Source organism: Trichomycterus rosablanca, chromosome 7 (assembly GCF_030014385.1).
Source record: "Trichomycterus rosablanca isolate fTriRos1 chromosome 7, fTriRos1.hap1, whole genome shotgun sequence".
In the NCBI taxonomy this organism is placed as follows: Eukaryota; Metazoa; Chordata; class Actinopteri; order Siluriformes; family Trichomycteridae; genus Trichomycterus; species Trichomycterus rosablanca.
In genome coordinates, this window is record NC_085994.1 from 937,434 (window position 1) to 957,220 (window position 19,787).

Genomic DNA, 19,787 nt, shown 5'->3' on the forward strand with positions numbered 1-19,787 from the left:
CAACTGGGACCGACGCACGGAAGTCTAGAAAAGCTGTTTTGTATTTCTTCTTCTTCTTTTTTTTATCTCATAAACTCAAGAAAACAAAGGTTATTAAGACTGTGTGACTTTATGGAGAGTTTGATAAAGTGTGAACTCATAAAAATCATATATTAAACCGTAAAATATGTCATATGTTAACGATTATTGTCTATTCCGTCTTGTGATCACCAAAAAAGACTAAATTGGTCAGAAAGAGGCTAATGAGTCCTGTTTTGTGTTTGATATGGTTTCAACTTACTGCATACATGCAGCTCATAATCAGAGCTGGTTTGATAAGTTTGTTATGATAAAAACAACTAAAAAAGAGCACATTTGGAAATATATAAAGTTGGAAATATATACAGTGATGGAGACGAGTATTCAACCACATTTGCAGTACACATGACCACTTGACTTTAACACATCATGTCCTTTGACATTGTACCTACAAATTTGAATAAATAAGCATAGAATTCTAAGCATAAACAAGCACAGGAAGTTTAACTTGTTGTTTCTTTTTAAAGTAATTAATAGGGGAAAATTATAAGGCACCATAAATAGCATTAGCACTATATTTGTCAGTTACAGCTATGAAACGTCAATATAATGAAATATAACGAAAACTGCTTAAGAATATCGTTTATTTTGTTATTATTTTGCACCATTAATCCATATATTAAAGAAACATCACAAGATCTGTTTAGACTTTGTAGAATCTGAATGCCAAACTAACCAGTTCGATTTGTTTTTATTAGCGTTCATTGTCAGTAGCGGCGCTGCGCATGCGCACCGCACACAGCGCGTTTGACAGAAACTGCTGGCGCTACCTGTCCTGCAGGTAAGTGATGTGCAGTATTTACAGGACAGGTGAGCGCTTCATGTGCTCAGAGCTGAAGGAGCAATGCTCAGGCTGGAGCTCTATAATCCACATTGGCGGTGTGTTTGGGAGTCTGTAGTGTACCGACGGGTTTAACCTGTAGGTGCTGCATGAAGAATGCACTCAGTCAGGCAGTCAATGTATACCGCATTCAGAGCCGGGACCTGCTTATCTGGATCAGGGTGATTTTTACTAACCCCTGTTTGTTTTCTAACCCCGCTCTCAACCCTATTTAAACCTGTGTCACAATCACAGAGACTCATTACAACCATGGACACGTTTCTGACAGGTAAGAGGTGATTCTACATGCCTTTGTTTTACACCAGAATCACTTGATTTTAATATATTATTGTGCTCACTAGTTATTTATAGAAATAAAGCAGGGTCACAAACTTTTGCACATCATTCAGATCTTCTGGAGCAATTAGGCTGTGTAAAAATGAACAGTTGTCAGCAGTCCTCACTGTCCAAGTTAACGTTTTATACATGTGTACGGTGGTGGGTTGTTCTCACTTGGTTAGTATTTGGACACTTGACAGTGAGCTTGTTGGATGCCTCATTTAAAAAACAAACTCTTAAATTTTTTCTGCTATAACAGCAGCCGCTCTGCTGAGAAGCCTTCTCATGAGACTTTGAAGTGTGTCTGAAGTGTGTCTGTGTATGGGAATTTGTGCCTTACTTAGTTATACAACAGCATTTGTATAACTGGGTCGTTTTTGATGATGTTTGATGTTTTGGTTCATTTAAATTACATTTACAATTTAATCTTTTATCCAAAGAGACTTACAGCACTGTGACATTATATTGTCTAAGCAACTAAGGGTTAAGGGCCTTGTTCAAGGGCCCAACAGTGGCAACCTGGCAGTGCTGGGGCTTGAACCAGCGACTTTTGGATTACTAGTCAGTTGTAGCCTAGTGGTTAAGGTACTGGACTAGTAATCGAAAAGTTGCTGGTTGAACCCTCTGATTACTAGTTTGATTTCTAGTCCTGTACCTGTTGAGTGGGGCTGAGGTCAGGGCAAATGAGAACATTAAATACGAGTTAACAGTTTTTTAACAGAGCTTTTCTTCATGTCTTTATAGAGCTTGGACAGGGCCTTCCCTAAACTGTTGCTGCAAAGTTGGAAGCATATAATTTCCTTTATATATTTGATTTATTGCAGTTGTTAGAAATTGTTGTGTCTGGTGTTACGTGGGTGGAGAAAGGACTCAAGCGCGGGGGTTAAATGAAATAATGATTTTATTTAATTAGACAAAACAATAAAATCAAAACACAAAACAGAAACAAAACAAATAAAAACCCCAAAGGACGGCGCTGGGCGCTGCCGGCAACAAAAAACCAAAAGGGAAAAAATACAAGATGCTGGACACGAACCCCGGTCGTTGCGCGCGGAACCGGGCGCGTTACCAGCGCGCCACTACAGCGCGGATGAGGAGGTGAGTGTAGACGCTGAAGGCGCTTCGGTGAGCTGACGCAAGGGTAGCAAATCTCCGCTAATAGCCTAGCCCCAGCACAGCGGTTGGCTAGGGTTGTTCGCTATCGGCGGACACCTCGCTTAAGGAACCACACCGATCTGAAAGAAGAGACAAAATCATATTTGGTTAGGCAAGTTCACAAATGCGGATACGAACCGGGTGATGGCGTGATAGCCGAGCGCTTGACGGCATCACCATCAGGCAGTACGAAACCCACTCGAACTCAGTATAAACCAGTTGGGTTCGAACCGGGTAGTGGTGTTTTAGCCGAGCGCTTGACGGCATCACCACCAGGCAGTTACAGAATCCAATGGGCCACTAGAAAGTGAACGCCCCCGAAATCACCTATGGTGCGGTTCGGGGGGAACAGAAGGCTCCTTCTTTAGCCGCAGCTGGAGACAGTCTGTCCGAGAAAATAGGTAAAGAAAACCAGTTAGTGATAAAGGTAATCAAGCTCCTAATGCGGATTCGAAACGGGGATGCTGGCGGACCATCCAAACGTTTTACGGAGTCGCCACCCAAGGGTTGCAGAATCCAATAGCTAGATTCAATAAGCGAACTATAGCGGTGAAAGATCCAGCGCCATCTCACGGGCTGGCTTCACCCGCTAAAGCTAAATGCTAAGCCAATAATATCGATTAAAGGAACCGGTTATTGACTAAGGTAATCCAGCTCCTAATGTGGATTCGAACTGGGGTTGCTGGCGGACCAACCGATCGTTTTACGGAGTCGCCACCCAACGGATTCAGAATCTACTAGCTAGATTCAATAAGGGAACAATAGCGGTGAAAGAACCAGCGCCGTAACACGGGGCTGGCTTCAACCGCTAATGCTAAATGCTAACGAGGAAATAAAAAGCAGTTCGAGGACTGCACGGCATCGCACCACGCTACTTCTAAGAAAGGTAAAGCAAAGCTAATTACCTCAACCTTGCGGTCTACACACCCTAATGGCCTTATGCCACCAGGGGTACCTCTAAGGCTAAAAAGAAGCGTGGGGGAGCCGTCAGCAGTCCCTACGGACACCGCAGTGCCCAAAACAAAAAAGGAAATGAAGGCAGAAGGTGCGACGCCTGCAGCCTGGCGGCGTGCCCTTAAATAAGGGAACCGCAGCTGCAGGTCGTTCGCCCTAATGAGCTGGCCTATTACTTAAGGCCTAGCTCAGAACTGCTCTGTAAGGCTTGTGACGGCGGGGAAGAGTGGTAAGTCCCACAGACGCCACAGAACCTTACAGTACCCCCTCCTTAAAGGGACCTCTCCCGAGGTTCCTAGCCCAGCGGTCCAGTTCCCCCAGGTTGCTACAAGCAACCGGGGAGTGCCCCCCCAAAAAAAATTTGGGGAGAGAATGGGGGTCCTCCGCTGAGTCCAGAAATGGTCGCACCTTTCTGTTACGTGGGTGGAGAAAGGACTCAAGCGCGGGGGTGAAATGAAATAATGATTTTATTTAATTAGACAAAACAATAAAATCAAAACACAAAACAGAAACAAAACAAATAAAAACCCCAAAGGACGGCGCTGGGCGCTGCCGGCAACAAAAAAACAAAAGGGAAAAAATACAAGATGCTGGACGCGAACCCCGGTCGTTGCGCGCAGAACCGGGCGCGTTACCAGCGCGCCACTACAGCACGGTTGAAGGGGTGAGTGTAGACGCTGAAGGCGCTTCGGTGAGCTGACGCAAGGGTAGCAAATCTCCGCTAATAGCCTAGCCCCAGCACAGCGGTTGGCTAGGGTTGTTCGCTATCGGCGGACACCTCGCTTAAGGAACCACACCGATCTGAAAGAAGAGACAAAATCATATTTGGTTAGGCAAGTTCACAAATGCGGATACGAACCGGGTGATGGCGTGATAGCCGAGCGCTTGACGGCATCACCATCAGGCAGTACGAAACCCACTCGAACTCAGTATGAACCAGTTGGGTTCGAACCGGGTAGTGGCGTTTTAGCCGAGCGCTTGACGGCATCGCCACCAGGCAGTTACAGAATCCAATGGGCCACTAGAAAGTGAACGCCCCCGAAATCACCTATGGTGCGGTTCGTGGGGAACAGAAGGCTCCTTCTTTAGCTGCAGCTGGAGACAGTCTGTCCGAGAAAATAGGTAAAGAAAACCAGTTAGTGATAAAGGTAATCAAGCTCCTAATGCAGATTCGAACCGGGGATGCTGGCGGACCATCCAAACGTTTTACGGAGTCGCCACCCAAGGGTTGCAGAATCCAATAGCTAGATTCAATAAGCGAACTATAGCGGTGAAAGATCCAGCGCCGTCTCACGGGGCTGGCTTCACCCGCTAAAGCTAAATGCTAAGCCAATAATATCGATTAAACGAACCGGTTATTGACTAAGGTAATCCAGCTCCTAATGTGGATTCGAACCGGGGTTGCTGGCGGACCAACCGAACGTTTTACGGAGTCGCCACCCAACGGATGCAGGATCCACTAGCTAGAACTTTACATTTGTACTGTATATAGTCTCACCCAGGTTTACCACAAGGTTTACATGTACAGCATTTAGCAGAAGCTTATATCTTATCTTATATCTTATGTACAAGCAACAGTGTAGGAACACAAATCTGCTAAAATTCTGCTACAAGAAGTTAATAGTATATAAAGAAAACATAGATACCAGAAATAAATTCCGCTCAGGTGGCTCAGCGGTAAAACACACAAGCATGGACAACGATTGGCTTTTCAGGTGCGGCTCATTGTAAATTATGATTTAAAGGATCGTTCAGTGTTTATAGAAATAACGATTTAAATCACTGATGGAAAACAGTAAGATGGTTAGAATGAAGCTGTAAACTTCCACACAGCAGCTCCATCTGTGAGAGCAGGAAGGGTTTTGTCTCCCATTGTTTGTTTATGTTTATAAACATATACAGGGGTTGGACAATGAAACTGAAACACCTGGTTTTAGACCACAATAATTTATTAGTATGGTGTAGGGCCTCCTTTTGCGGCCAATATAGCGTCAATTCGTCTTGGAAATGACATATACAAGTCCTGCACAGTGGTCAGAGGGATTTTAAGTCATTCTTCTTGCAGGATAGTGGCCAGGTCACTACGTGATGCTGGTGGAGGAAAACGTTTCCTGACTCGCTTCTCCAAAACCCCCCAAAGTGGCTCAATAATATTTAGATCTGGTGACTGTGCAGGCCATGGGAGATGTTCAACTTCACTTTCATGTTCATCAAACCAATCTTTCACCAGTCTTGCTGTGTGTATTGGTGCATTGTCATCCTGATACACGGCACCGCCTTCAGGATACAATGTTTGAACCATTGGATGCACATGGTCCTCCAGAATGGTTCAGTAGTCCTTGGCAGTGACGCGCCCATCTAGCACAAGTATTGGGCCAAGGGAATGCCATGATATGGCAGCCCAAACCATCACTGATCCACCCCCATGCTTCACTCTGGGCATGCAACAGTCTGGGTGGTACGCTTCTTTGGGGCTTCTCCACACCGTAACTCTCCCGGATGTGGGGAAAACAGTAAAGGTGGACTCATCAGAGAACAATACATGTTTCACATTGTCCACAGCCCAAGATTTGCGCTCCTTGCACCATTGAAACCGACGTTTGGCATTGGCACGAGTGACCAAAGGTTTGGCTATAGCAGCCCGGCCGTGTATATTGACCCTGTGGAGCTCCCGACGGACAGTTCTGGTGGAAACAGGAGAGTCGAGGTGCACATTTAATTCTGCCGTGATTTGGGCAGCCGTGGTTTTATGTTTTTTGGATACAATCCGGGTTAGCACCCGAACATCCCTTTCAGACAGCTTCCTCTTGCGTCCACAGTTAATCCTGTTGGATGTGGTTTGTCCTTCTTGGTGGTATGCTGACATTACCCTGGATACCGTGGCTCTTGATACATCACAAAGACTTGCTGTCTTGGTCACAGATGCGCCAGCAAGACGTGCACCAACAATTTGTCCTCTTTTGAACTCTGGTATGTCACCCATAATGTTGTGTGCATTGCAATATTTTGAGCAAAACTGTGCTCTTACCCTGCTAATTGAACCTTCACACTCTGCTCTTACTGGTGCAATGTGCAATTAATGAAGATTGGCCACCAGGCTGGTCCAATTTAGCCATGAAACCTCCCACACTAAAATGACAGGTGTTTCAGTTTCATTGTCCAACCCCTGTACATTTAAATACAAAGTTAAAATAAATTATGTCAATTTAAAATGGCTATATGAATGGGAAATGTGTGAAATATGTTTACTGTAATGGTGAATTAAATATATGCCGCTAATATAAAGCTTAAAGACTTAAACCCAACCTGGTAAAGCTCAGGTGTTGTTGGGTCACAAAGATGCTCTTATAATTGTTCAGCCGTTAATGTTGCTGTAGGTTTTGCTTCAATTCTGCAGTATTAATAATCAGAAATATAAAGTTAGAGTAATGATAGAGTAGTGTTAGGTTAGAGGTACAGTTAGAGTAGAAGATGGTTAGAGTTAGTGAGTTAGAATGTATGTAGAGTTAGGTTAGAGTTAGAGAAGAATTACCCCTTGGGTACTATAGTGACCCGGTGACCCCTGATGCCCCCAAGTACCAGGTGACCCGTGTTGTAAAATTATTGCTACATTATCGCTAAACCATTTTAATCACAGAGCCACAGAACTGGTGTTATATAATAACCTGTTACTGTCTCACACACACACACACACACACACACTCAAACACACACTTATTCACACACACACACACTCATTTACTCGCTCTCTCTCACACACTCAAACACACACACTCATTCACTGACACACTCAAACACACACACATTCTCACTCAACTCAAACTCAAAAGAAGCTTTATTGGCATGACAAATAAGGACATTCATGTTGCCAAAGCAAGTTACAGAGAAATAATAAAAATAACGATAAGAACAAAAATATGCAAAACAGTTACATGTACAGAAAATAAAATAGAATAAAATAATAATAAAAACAGTGCAAATAAGAATAAAAATAAAAATGGCGACATTTACATTAATTAGGTAGTAATAAACGTTTGTTGTGTGCGTGTGTGTGTGTGTGTGTGTATGAGACATGGTCACCCACTGTCCCTCACCAGGTGGCAGGTGTGTGTATAGAGTGCTGCTAGTGTGCAGCTCTCTCTGTGCTCCCCCAGTAGGTGGGGCAGTTTGTCGGGGTCTGGGAGGGAGGTGAAGTTGGGGATGATGTTATTAAATTTAGGGAAGAATTGGGAGCGGATGTGGTGGTACTGGGTACACTGGGTGAGGAAGTGCAGCTCCGTCTCTACTGTACTGTACTGTACGTATCGGTGTGTGTTAGTAATGTGTCGGTGTGTTAGTGGTGTATCTGTGTGTTAGTGGTGTATCTGTGTGTGTTAGTGGTGTGTCTGTGTGTGTTAGTGGTGTATCTGTGTGTTAGTGGTGTATCTGTGTGTGTTAGTGGTGTGTCTGTGTGTGTTAGTGGTGTATCTGTGTGTGTTAGTGGTGTATCTGTGTGTGTTAGTGGTGTATCTGTGTGTTAGTGGTGTATCTGTGTGTGTTAGTGGTGTGTCTGTGTGTGTTAGTGGTGTATCTGTGTGTGTTAGTGGTGTATCTGTGTGTTAGTGGTGTATCTGTGTCTGTTAGTGGTGTATCTGTGTGTGTTATTAGTGTGTCTGTGTGTGTTAGTGGTGTATCTGTGTGTTAGTGGTGTATCTGTGTGTGTTATTAGTGTGTCTGTGTGTGTTAGTGGTGTATCTGTGTGTGTTAGTGGTGTATCTGTGTGTGTTATTAGTGTGTCTGTGTGTGTTAGTGGTGTATCTGTGTATTAGTGGTGTATCTGTGTGTGTTATTAGTGTATTTGTGTGTGTTAGTGGTGTATCTGTGTGTGTTAGTAATGTGACGGTGTGTGTTAGTGGTGTGTCACTGTGTGTTAGTGGTGTATCTGTGTGTGTTAGTGGTGTATCTGTGTGTTAGTGGTGTATGGGTGTGTGTTAGTGGTGTATCTGTGTGTGTTATGGTGTATCTGCGTGTGTTAGTGATGTGTGGGTGTGTGTAAGTGGTGTATCGGTGTGTGTTAGTGGTGTATCTCTGTGTGTTAGTGGTGTATCTGTGTGTGTTATTAGTGTATCTGTGTGTGTTAGTGGTGTATCTGTGTGTGTTAGTGGTGTATCTGTGTGTGTTAGTGGTGTATCTGTGTGTTAGTGGTGTATGGGTGTGTGTTAGTGGTGTATCTGTGTGTGTTATGGTGTATCTGCGTGTGTTAGTGATGTGTGGGTGTGTGTTAGTGGTGTATCGGTGTGTGTTAGTGGTGTATCTCTGTGTGTTAGTGGTGTATCTGTGTGTGTTATTAGTGTATCTGTGTGTGTTAGTGGTGTATCTGTGTGTGTTAGTGGTGTATCTCTGTGTGTTAGTGGTGTATCTGTGTGTGTTAGTGGTGTATCTCTGTGTGTTAGTGGTGTATCTGTGTGTTTTTAGTGTATCTGTGTGTGTTATTAGTGTATCTGTGTGTGTTAGTGGTGTATCGGTGTGTGTTAGTGGTGTATCTCTGTGTGTTAGTGGTGTATCTGTGTGTGTTATTAGTGTATCTGTGTGTGTTAGTGGTGTATCTGTGTGTGTTAGAGGTGTATCTGTGTGTGTTATTAGTGTATCTGTGTGTGTTAGTGGTGTATCTGTGTGTGTTAGTGGTGTGTCGGTGTGTGTTAGTGGTGTATCTCTGTGTGTTATTAGTGTATCTGTGTGTGCTAGTGGTGTATCTGTGTGTGTTATTAGTGTATCTGTGTGTGCTAGTGGTGTATCTGTGTGTGTTATTAGTGTATCTGTGTGTGCTAGTGGTGTATCTGTGTGTATTATTAGTGTATATGTGTGTGCTAGTGGTGTATCTGTGTGTGTTATTAGTGTATCTGTGTGTGCTAGTGGTGTATCTGTGTGTGTTAGTGGTGTATCTGTGTGTGTTAGTGGTGTATCTGTGTGTGTTAGTGGTGTATCTGTGTGTGTTAGTGGTGTATCTGTGTGTGTTAGTGGTGTATCTGTGTGTGTTAGTGGTGTATCTCTGTGTGTTAGTGGTGTGTCTGTGTGTGTTATTAGTGTGTCTGTGTGTTAGTGGTATATCTGTGTGTGCTAGTGGTGTATCTGTGTGTGTTATTAGTGTGTCTGTGTGTTAGTGGTGTATCTGTGTGTGTTATGGTGTATCTGCGTGTGTTAGTGATGTGTGGGTGTGTGTTAGTGGTGTATCTGTGTGTTAGTGGTGTATGGGTGTGTGTTAGTGGTGTATCTGTGTGTGTTATGGTGTATCTGCGTGTGTTAGTGATGTGTGGGTGTGTGTTAGTGGTGTATCGGTGTGTGTTAGTGGTGTATCTCTGTGTGTTAGTGGTGTATCTGTGTGTTTTTAGTGTATCTGTGTGTGTTATTAGTGTATCTGTGTGTGTTAGTGGTGTATCGGTGTGTGTTAGTGGTGTATCTCTGTGTGTTAGTGGTGTATCTGTGTGTGTTATCAGTGTATCTGTGTGTGTTAGTGGTGTATCTGTGTGTGTTAGAGGTGTATCTGTGTGTGTTATTAGTGTATCTGTGTGTGTTAGTGGTGTATCTGTGTGTGTTAGTGGTGTGTCGGTGTGTGTTAGTGGTGTATCTCTGTGTGTTATTAGTGTATCTGTGTGTGCTAGTGGTGTATCTGTGTGTGTTATTAGTGTATCTGTGTGTGCTAGTGGTGTATCTGTGTGTGTTATTAGTGTATCTGTGTGTGCTAGTGGTGTATCTGTGTGTATTATTAGTGTATATGTGTGTGCTAGTGGTGTATCTGTGTGTGTTATTAGTGTATCTGTGTGTGCTAGTGGTGTATCTGTGTGTGTTAGTGGTGTATCTGTGTGTGTTAGTGGTGTATCTGTGTGTGTTAGTGGTGTATCTGTGTGTGTTAGTGGTGTATCTGTGTGTGTTAGTGGTGTATCTCTGTGTGTTAGTGGTGTATCTGTGTGTGTTAGTGGTGTATCTCTGTGTGTTAGTGGTGTGTCTGTGTGTGTTATTAGTGTGTCTGTGTGTTAGTGGTATATCTGTGTGTGCTAGTGGTGTATCTGTGTGTGTTATTAGTGTGTCTGTGTGTTAGTGGTGTATCTGTGTGTGTTATTAGTGTATCTGTGTGTGCTAGTGGTGTATCTGTGTGTGTTATTAGTGTGTCTGTGTGTGTTAGTGGTGTATCTGTGTGTGTTATTAGAGTGTCTGTGTGTGTTAGTGGTGCATCTGTGTGGAAACATTCGTGGAAATTCCGATTCGAATCTGGCTTAAAATTTTTGAATCAATAATTGAACCGATTGCTCTATATGGCAGTGAAGTTTGGGGTTCGCTTACACACCATCAATTCCATAATTGGGACAAACATCCATTAGAGACCCTGCACACAGAGTTCTGTAAAAGCATCCTAAAGGTGCACAGACACACCACGAACACACACCAACACACCACTAACACACCACCAACACACCACTAACACACCACCAACACACCACTAACACACCACCAACACACCACTAACACACCACTAACACACACCAACACACCACTAACACACACAGACACACCACGAACAATGCGTGCAGGGCAGAATTAGGCCGATTTCCACTAATTATAAACATACAGAGACGAGCAATTAACTTCTGGAACCATCTAAATGAGAGCGACCCCCAAACTTATCATTATAAAGCCCTGAAACACCAAGAGCTGAGCAAACATACCAGTCCCCTCATCCAACTGGTCCTGAGTCACTGCATCCACACACCACTAACACACACAGATACACCAGTAACACACACAGATACACCACTAACACACACAGACACCCTAATAACACACACAGATACACCACTAACACACACAGATACACCACTAACACACACAGATACACCACTAACACACACAGACACCCTAATAACACACACAGATACACCACTAACACACACAGACACCCTAATAACACACACAGATACACCACTAACACACACAGATACACCACTAACACACACAGATACACCACTAACACACACAGACACCCTAATAACACACACAGATACACCACTAACACACACAGACACCCTAATAACACACACTAACACAATAAAGACTCAGGAACAAGAGAAATCTGCAAACCCAATTAGAATAAACCAAATTACACAAAAACTCCGAACTAAATATCTGAATTATTGGGAAACTGAAACTAAATCTCAAAGTAAAATGCAGTTATTTATTATTTGTTATTATTTGTTATTTGGCCCTAAACAGACACTACAGTGCAGCAGATTATCTGAGCACAGTATCCGACCCTAAATTAAGAAACACCCTGACGAGGTACAGACTGAGCGCACACGACCTGGCCGTGGAGACGGGGCGACACACCCGGTCCTGGCTGCCCCGGGAGGAGAGGTCGTGTCAGCACTGCACTCTCAGTACAGTAGAGACGGAGCTGCACTTCCTCACCCGGTGTACCAAGTACCACCACGTCCGCTCCCAATTCTTCCCTAAATTTAATAACATCATCCTCAACTTTACCTCCCTCCCAGACCCCGACAAACTGCCCCACCTACTGGGGGAGCACAGAGAGAGCTGCACACTAGCAGCACTCTATACACACACCTGCCACCAGGTGAGGGACAGTGGGTGACCATGTCTCATACACACATACACACACACACGCACAAACTGATTGTTTTACTACCTCATTATTGTAAATATTATACTTTTTATTGTTATTATTTTGCACTGTTTTTATTAATATTTTATTCTATTCTATATTTTTTGCACATGTAACTGTTCTGTATATTTTTGTTCTTTCTTATTTTTATTGTTAATATTTCCCTGTAACTTGCTTTGGCAATACGAATGTCCTTATTTGTCATGCCAATAAAGCTTCTTTTGAGTTTGAGTTTGAGTGTGTATTAGTGGTGTAACTGTGTGTGTTATTAGAGTGTCTGTGTGTGTTAGTAGTGTATCTGTGTGTGTTAGTGGTGTATCTGTGTGTGTTAGTGGTGTGTCTGTGTGTGTTAGTGGTGTATCTGTGTGTGTTAGTGGTGTATCTGTGTGTGTTAGTGGTGTGTCTGTGTGTGTTAGTGGTGTATCTGTGTGTGTTAGTGGTGTATCTGTGTGTGTTACTGGTGTATCTGTGTGTGTTAGTGGTGTATCTGTGTGTGTTAGTGGTGTATCGGTGTGTGTTAGTGGTGTATCGGTGTGTGTTAGTGGTGTATCGGTGTGTGTTAGTGGTGTATCTGTGTGTGTTAGTGGTGTATCTGTGTGTGTTAGTGGTGTATCGGTGTGTGTTAGTGGTGTATTTGTGTGTGTTAGTGGTGTATCTGTGTGTGTTAGTGTTTTATCTGTGTGTGTTACTGGTGTATCTGTGTGTGTTAGTGGTGTATCTGTGTGTGTTAGTGGTGTATCGGTGTGTGTTAGTGGTGTATCGGTGTGTGTTAGTGGTGTATCGGTGTGTGTTAGTGGTGTATCTGTGTGTGTTAGTGGTGTATGGGTGCAGTGACTCAGGACCAGTTGGATGAGCGGACTGGTTTGTTTGCTCAGCTCTTGGTGTTTCAGGGCTTTATAATGATAAGATTGGGGGTCGCTCTCATTTAGATGGTTCCAGAAGTTGATGCTCTTCTCTGTATGTTTATAATTAGAGGAAATTCTGCCCTGCACACATTGTTCGTGGTGTGTCTGTGTGTGTTAGTGGTGTGTTGGTGTGTGTTAGTGGTGTGTTAGTGGTGTGTTAGTGGTGTGTTAGTGGTGTGTTGGTGGTGTGTTAGTGGTGTGTTGGTGGTGTGTTAGTGGTGTGTTGGTGTGTGTTAGTGGTGTGTTAGTGGTGTGTTAGTGGTGTGTTAGTGGTGTGTTGGTGGTGTGTTAGTGGTGTGTTGGTGTGTGTTCGTGGTGTGTCTGTGCACCTTTAGGATGCTTTTACAGAACTCTGTGTGCAGGGTCTCTAATGGATGTTTGTCCCAATTATGGAATTGATGGTGTGTAAGCGAACCCCAAACTTCACTGCCATATAGAGCAATCGGTTCAGTTATTGATTCAAAAATTTTAAGCCAGATTCGAATCGGAATTTCCACAAATGTTTGTGGTTTTATGGCGTTGACGCCCTGCGAGCTTTTTCTCTCAGTTCATTTACTGCCGGGTTAAAGTTTTCTTGTGGAGCTGATGTTTAGTCCGAGGTAAGTATAATTAGGGCTGTCGCGGTGAAAGAATTTCCCCTCTCGATATTTAGGCGGCTCAACACCGCGGTATGCGATATTATCGCAACATATATATATATATTTTGTTTTGGAAAATTACTTAATTTATCTGGATTTTAGAGCTATATAAACAAGCTTTATTGTTAGGCTATGATTGGGTATATTATTGCTTTTTAATGACAAAGGTGAGATGGCTTTGAGACAAATCAAATGCGTGTTTATTTGTAAATACAGAACAGAGCAGGGATGCGCAATAAGAATGCACGTCTTTTCTCTTTAAAAAAAAAGCTTTAAATTTAGCTTCTAGCCTAGGCTGGATATACACTGTAAAACAAAAAAAAAAGTGTTTAGGCTAAATATTTTAATGCACATCTAATCAAATATGGTAAAAAAATAGAATAAAGAATAAAGTCTGTAAGAGTTTAAACCTGAATTATCATGCGCGCTAGAAAAACCAACATGTTCACCTGATGTGGTATCAGAGAGGATCTGAGTGGGGTAGCGATGTTCCCGGCGGCATGTTCCCATAAAACTCTCTCTGATGGTGTGTGTGCTCGCTGCACTAATACACGTGTACTTTACCTGCATGCGACTCTAGAGAGCAGAGCAAATCTAGCCTGGTTGTCGTGCCACTATTAACCATCTATTTAGTAGGTATAACTAACATAACAATATAAACTACATTTTAAGTTATTATTCGTTTCAATACATTTTTATTCAACAAAAAAATACATTTAAATCATTCCAGCAAGCCAGCAAGAGAATATTTGCAGTCTGCAATGCCATATTAACCCTCATTAAGTGTTTTAGTACACCAAGGCTGTTTGAATATGGTCTAAATTACAAGTATTTATTGAGTGTGAACTCAGTTTGATCATTAATAAACTTGCCTATAATTACTGTTGCCATTGTTTCCATTTTAAAACACAAAGCCCGACACTCAGCAGCAACGGATGAGATCAGGTGGCGGGAAAATGACGCTCTTAGCTCATTTTCATTATGATTTCATTTAACATTTATTACGCCCGAATGCACCCATAAAACAAGATGGAAAGAAAGAAAAAACGTGAACATCGCGGTGTTGCGGTTGCTTGGCATGCCCTGCGGTTGGCTGGTCTATACCGCGGTATTTCAAAATTGCGGTTAGCGCGACAGCCCTAAGTATAATAGTGTGCTCAATTTCATGGTGTCCTAATTTATATGTGTGTTTGGTTCCCTGAGATCTGGCTCTTTTCTGGAAGGTCATAATTTTGGTCTTTTTGAGGTTGACGGTCAGGGCCCAGGTCTGACAGTATTGCTGCAGCAGGTCCAGTTTGTGCTGGAGACCCTGGGCGCTGGGGGACAGCAGGACCAGATCATCTGCATACAGCAGGAGTTTAATCTCTGAGTCGTGTAGAGTGAGACCGGGCGTGGCTGAGTGCTCTAACATGGAGGCCAATTCATTAATATAGATGTTAAATAGAGTTGGACTTAAACAGCAGCCCTGTCTCACTCCACGCTCCTGAGAGATGAGATGTTTCTCTTACTGCCAATTCTTATTCCACACTGGTTTTCTGTGTACATGGATTTAATGAGATCAGATGTTTTACCCCCTACACCACTCTCTAACATTTTATAAAACAATCCTTCATGCCAAATGGAATCAAAAGCTTTTTTTAAATCAATAAAACATGCAAATATTTTAGAGTTATTTTGAACTACATATTTTTCTCTCACACACTTTTACCATCTTACTTTGTGTCCCTCAGGCATCCTGTCCTATGAAAAAATTATGGGTGTGTTTTCTTACGAAAGCTCTGAGGTTGATTGGTGTGAGGACAACTACAAGCACTCGGAGAATGTGGTCGAGTACTTCAACACGGTAACACACACACACACATTGCATAATCAGCTCACCTGAATCATCAGTGCAGGTGTAAATGGTCTCAGTGCTGCAGTGGACACATTTCGACCACGCCCTGCTCCATCATCAAAAGCACCTGATTAATAAATTTTGGACTAAATAAAATAAATTCTACATTATTTTATTTATCTGTAATTCTTTTTTACTTTATTTTTTCTCTGATCGTTGTTTTATTTTTACTTTCTTTTTGTTTCTTTTCTTAATCTCCTTTTGTTATTACCCTTTCTTATTTGCCTGTATTTCGGTGGATCGGTGCGTGAGGTCTCGCATGGAGAGTCACACACTGATCTCCACGTTCCAGGCACCTTGGCCTACTAACCAGGGTCCTTATATAGCATCAAAGACCCCGCCCACTTTTTAGTCCCGTCTTTTCCCACCCAGCAGACCAGTGGCCGATTACTCCCTCTGCTGGCTGATCGACGGTGCTGCACAGAGACGGGAGATAATGGAGATCACTGTGTGACTCTCTGTACGCGTCTGGTGCAGGTGAAAAGAAGCGGTTGGTGCAGCACACGTGTCGGAGGAGGGGCGTGTGTTAGCAGGATATTGGATATGACTAAATGGAGAAACAGAAGTGTAAATAAGGATATAATGTTGAAATGAAATGAAAATAAGCGGCGTTAGGTAAGTAGATGAGTGATTCGGTGCTCGTGCCTGCTGTGGTTCTGGATTTTATTCTGTTTTGGGATTTTTTTTGTCTCTGTTTCATCTCTTTTATGTTGTTCTGTCTTTGATGTTTTCAGATGAGTAGTTTTATCTTTTTCATGGTGGCCCCCGTGATGCTCTACCTGCTGCACCCGTATGCCAGGGAGCGAAACCTGGCTGTTCACCTGGTCTGGTTCATGATGATCTTTGTGGGTGAGTATCGGTCCTTCCTTACCCCAAACCGCCCATCTACGTTACACCCCCCAAACCATGCCCACCACCACCACTCATTCACACTCCACCCAAAATACCAGCTGTACCTCAAGGGTCGAAACGAACCCACCCTCAAACACTGATGCATCAACTTTAAAATGACTGACACCTTTTATACAGAGAAGTAAAATAATATTCAAACCCTTTAAAGCCTAAACCACCAAAATATTACCCAAAAATTCTATTTTTTTTAATCTGGAGTGTTTATTTGACCTTCTGTGAAATAAAAAAAAAAAAAAACTAAATAAGAGTTTGCATGTGTGTTTTGTTTTGTATCATATTTGATACATCAGGATTTAATGTATCAATTTATGTAATGTTTTGTGCATCCTAACAATCCTGAGCATAATATAACTGAGGAAGACGACAAAAATTTGGCAACAAACACTCACCCCCCTCTCTCTCTCTTTATCTCCCAATCTGGTCATATCCAATTCCCCACTGTGAATCTGCTGCCCCTTGAACAACCCCCGATCTGATTATGGAGAATTAAAAGACATTTAGGGTCTGTGTGAAGACCTAGTGACCCAGCCTCTGCGTCGGACGCTCCCTCGTCATTCAGTCAGATTATCACTCAGAATTAAGGCGACATTTAAAGGAATCTAAGAATTTAGACATGCCCTCTTCCCGGGAGTGTAGGAGAAAGAGCTCTAGGTTTATTTTCTGTTTATTTCATTAGTCTCTTCGTTCTCGTTTCTCTAACACCAGGTCTCTTCTCCATATACTTCCACATGACTCTGAGCTTCATGGGTCAGATGCTGGACGAACTCTCCATCATGTGGGTCTTGTCCATTGGCTACTCGCTCTGGTTTCCGCGCAAACACTTCCCTTATTTTGTTAAAGACAGGTAATTATTACACATCCATCGTTCTAACTGAAACACGTCAGCTTGACTTGAAATGTTCATCTGAATCAGCAGACATATAATATACACCGATTAACCATAACATTAAAACCACCTCCTTGTTTCTACACTCACTGTCCATTTTATCAGCTCCACTTACCATATAGAAGCAGGTTTTTAAATACCGTGTCCACTCACTGTCCACTCTATTAGACACTCCTACCTAGTCGGTCCACCTTGTAGATGTAAAGTCAGAGACGATCGCTCATCTATTGCTGCTGTTTGAGTCGCTCATCTTCTAGACCTTCATCAGTGCTCACAGGACGCTGCCCACGGGGCGCTGTTGGCTGGATGTTTTTGGTTGGTGGACGATTCTCAGTCCAGCAGGGACAGTGAGGTGTTTAAAAACTCCAGCAGCGCTGCTGTGTCTGATCCACTCATACCAGCACAACACACACTAACACACCACCACCATGTCAGTGTCACTGCAGTGCTGAGAATCATCCACCACCTAAATAATACCTGCTCTGTGGGGGTCCTGTGGGGGTCCTGACCATTGAAGAACAGGGTGAAAGGGGGTAACAAAGCATGTAGAGAGACAGATGGACTACAGTCAGTAATTGTAGAACTACAAAGTGCTTCTATATGGTAAGTGGAGCTGATAAAATGGACAGTGGGTGTAGAAACAAGGAGGTGGTTTTAATGTTATGGATGGTTAGTGGGTGTATGTCTCTAAATGACGAGGTCTTGCTTTTCCAGCACAGTCTGTATACAAGGTGTGCTCATTGTGACTCTCTTTCCGTCTCTGTAGGACCTCGTTCTCTCGCATGGTGCTGGTCATCACCGTCATAACCACACTGTCATCTTTTGTCAAACCAACGGCCAATGCCTACGCCCTCAACTTCTTCGCCCTGCACATCCTCTACTCTGTCATAGTGGAACTAAAGAGGTACGGAGAGGATTTCACCACCTCACCACAAGTTATTCAGTGAGATTGAAGTCAGGAGTTATTTTGGCTTTATATTTGGGATCATCTGTTTCTTTTGCTTTATTTATGATTCCTTCCGTTACGTGTATTGACCGGACCGCGTGCTCTTTCACCTCCGCAGATGTACGGACCAGAGGGTGCTGCGCTTGGCGCGAGCCTTTATCGGCCTGTGGGTGCTCGCCATCGTCTGCTGGCTCAGCGACCGCTTCGGCTGCAGCTTCTGGCAAAAGCTGAACTTCTGCTACCTTCATGGCATCTGGTAAGACGTCGCCGCTAACGTAAACGTTTGGGCGTTTGCATGTTCTCCCTGTGTCTGTCTGGGTTTCCTCCACAGTCCAAAGTCATAGCGCCTGGTCGGGGCCGTGTCTGTGGTAGGGGCGGACAAAAGGGAATTGCAACAGTGACACGGCTCAGCCGGGGAATCGAACCCAGGCCCTTCGTGCTGCGAGTTGACCAAGCTTCCCACTGCTCCAACGCTGCAGGTGACACATGTCTAAAGTATAAAGCTTGCTTGACTGAGGACAGTGACACCTGTATTTCAGCAGCTTCGGTTTAATTGCAGTTTTGCTGTAATGACCCACACGTCCCGTTCCAAGTGCATGTAAACTTTTTTTAATGCTTTTTCCCTTCAATTATGCTCCCAATTTAGTCATATCCAATTCCCCCAATGGTATTTTACCACTACTGCTGACCGAGGAGGGTCATGACTAACACATGCCCCCCTCGACACGTGTGCAGCACTGAAATTTTTTTCATACAGAGATCCGTATCGCGCACGGAGAGTCACACACACACACACACACACACACACCGATCTCCGTTATCCCCCGTCTCTGTGCAGCACCACCGATCAGCCAGCAGAGGGCGTAACTGCAGCAGTTATAAGTCATAAAGTGTTAAGACCTCTGATGACCCCTTGTCCACCTCCTCATTCTCCGTGTTTCTCTGTGCCCGAAGGCACATCCTGATCGTCGTGGCTACGGCGTACGGCAGCACGCTGATCGCCTACCTGGACGCCAGCCTGGAGATTCCCTACACGCTCCCCGAAGTGCAGTACTGGCCTCGCGATTACTGGCCTTTCGGTCTGCCGTACATCGCTCTCAAGACGTCGAGCAAGAGCCAGAAACAGTGCTAGCTGAGGCGCGGCCGGGTCTACGTTCCACGCCATGAAGAGGAAGATGAAGTGATGAAGTCGCGTGGTACCTCGGTGTCACTCTGTTATCACTGTAATCCTGAACAGCTTGATGTTTGCAGTATCCCTGGTACCTGTCGAGGTGTGTGTGTGTGTGTGTGTGTGTGTGTGTGTGTGTGTGTGTGTGGTGTTGGATGTACTTGTGATAATACTGTGTATTTTAACGTGTTATGTGATGCATATGGATCGACGCGAGAAAAAAAGAGATGAAGTTCACTCACCAGTCTGAGCCACAGCAGGTCCAGAACTAAATACTCCAGGTTTCATCACTCAGGATTTATAAATATTTACTAATTACTGCAGGTTTATTTTAGACTCTCAGGATTTGTGAATATTTTACTCTTTGTGTTGACATGCTGATGAGATTCTGTGGATTGAATTCATGAACTGACATCCAATATAACCGTAGTTGTGAAGG

The 19,787-nt window shown here is 43.6% G+C and overlaps 1 protein-coding gene across 1 annotated transcript; it reads left to right on the top strand.

Annotated features, from left to right (window-relative positions):
• The first annotated feature begins 1,168 nt into the window (after positions 1-1,168).
• acer1 (alkaline ceramidase 1) lies at positions 1,169-19,312 on the top strand. Its single transcript, XM_062998716.1, has 7 exons — positions 1,169-1,187; positions 15,273-15,385; positions 16,171-16,285; positions 17,054-17,192; positions 18,001-18,138; positions 18,299-18,436; positions 19,135-19,312. Exons 1-7 carry the CDS (start codon positions 1,169-1,171, stop codon positions 19,310-19,312), a joined length of 840 nt encoding a protein of 279 aa, XP_062854786.1.
• The last annotated feature ends 475 nt before the right edge of the window (positions 19,313-19,787 follow it).

What these genes read in the sequence shown, in the direction of transcription:
- acer1 (XM_062998716.1), top strand. An exon ending in GTTCATGATGATCTTTGTGG is followed by an intron (nt 16,286 to 17,053) that starts GTGAGTATCGGT and finishes CTCTAACACCAG; the next exon opens with GTCTCTTCTCCATATACTTC. An exon ending in CCTTATTTTGTTAAAGACAG is followed by an intron (nt 17,193 to 18,000) that starts GTAATTATTACA and finishes CCGTCTCTGTAG; the next exon opens with GACCTCGTTCTCTCGCATGG.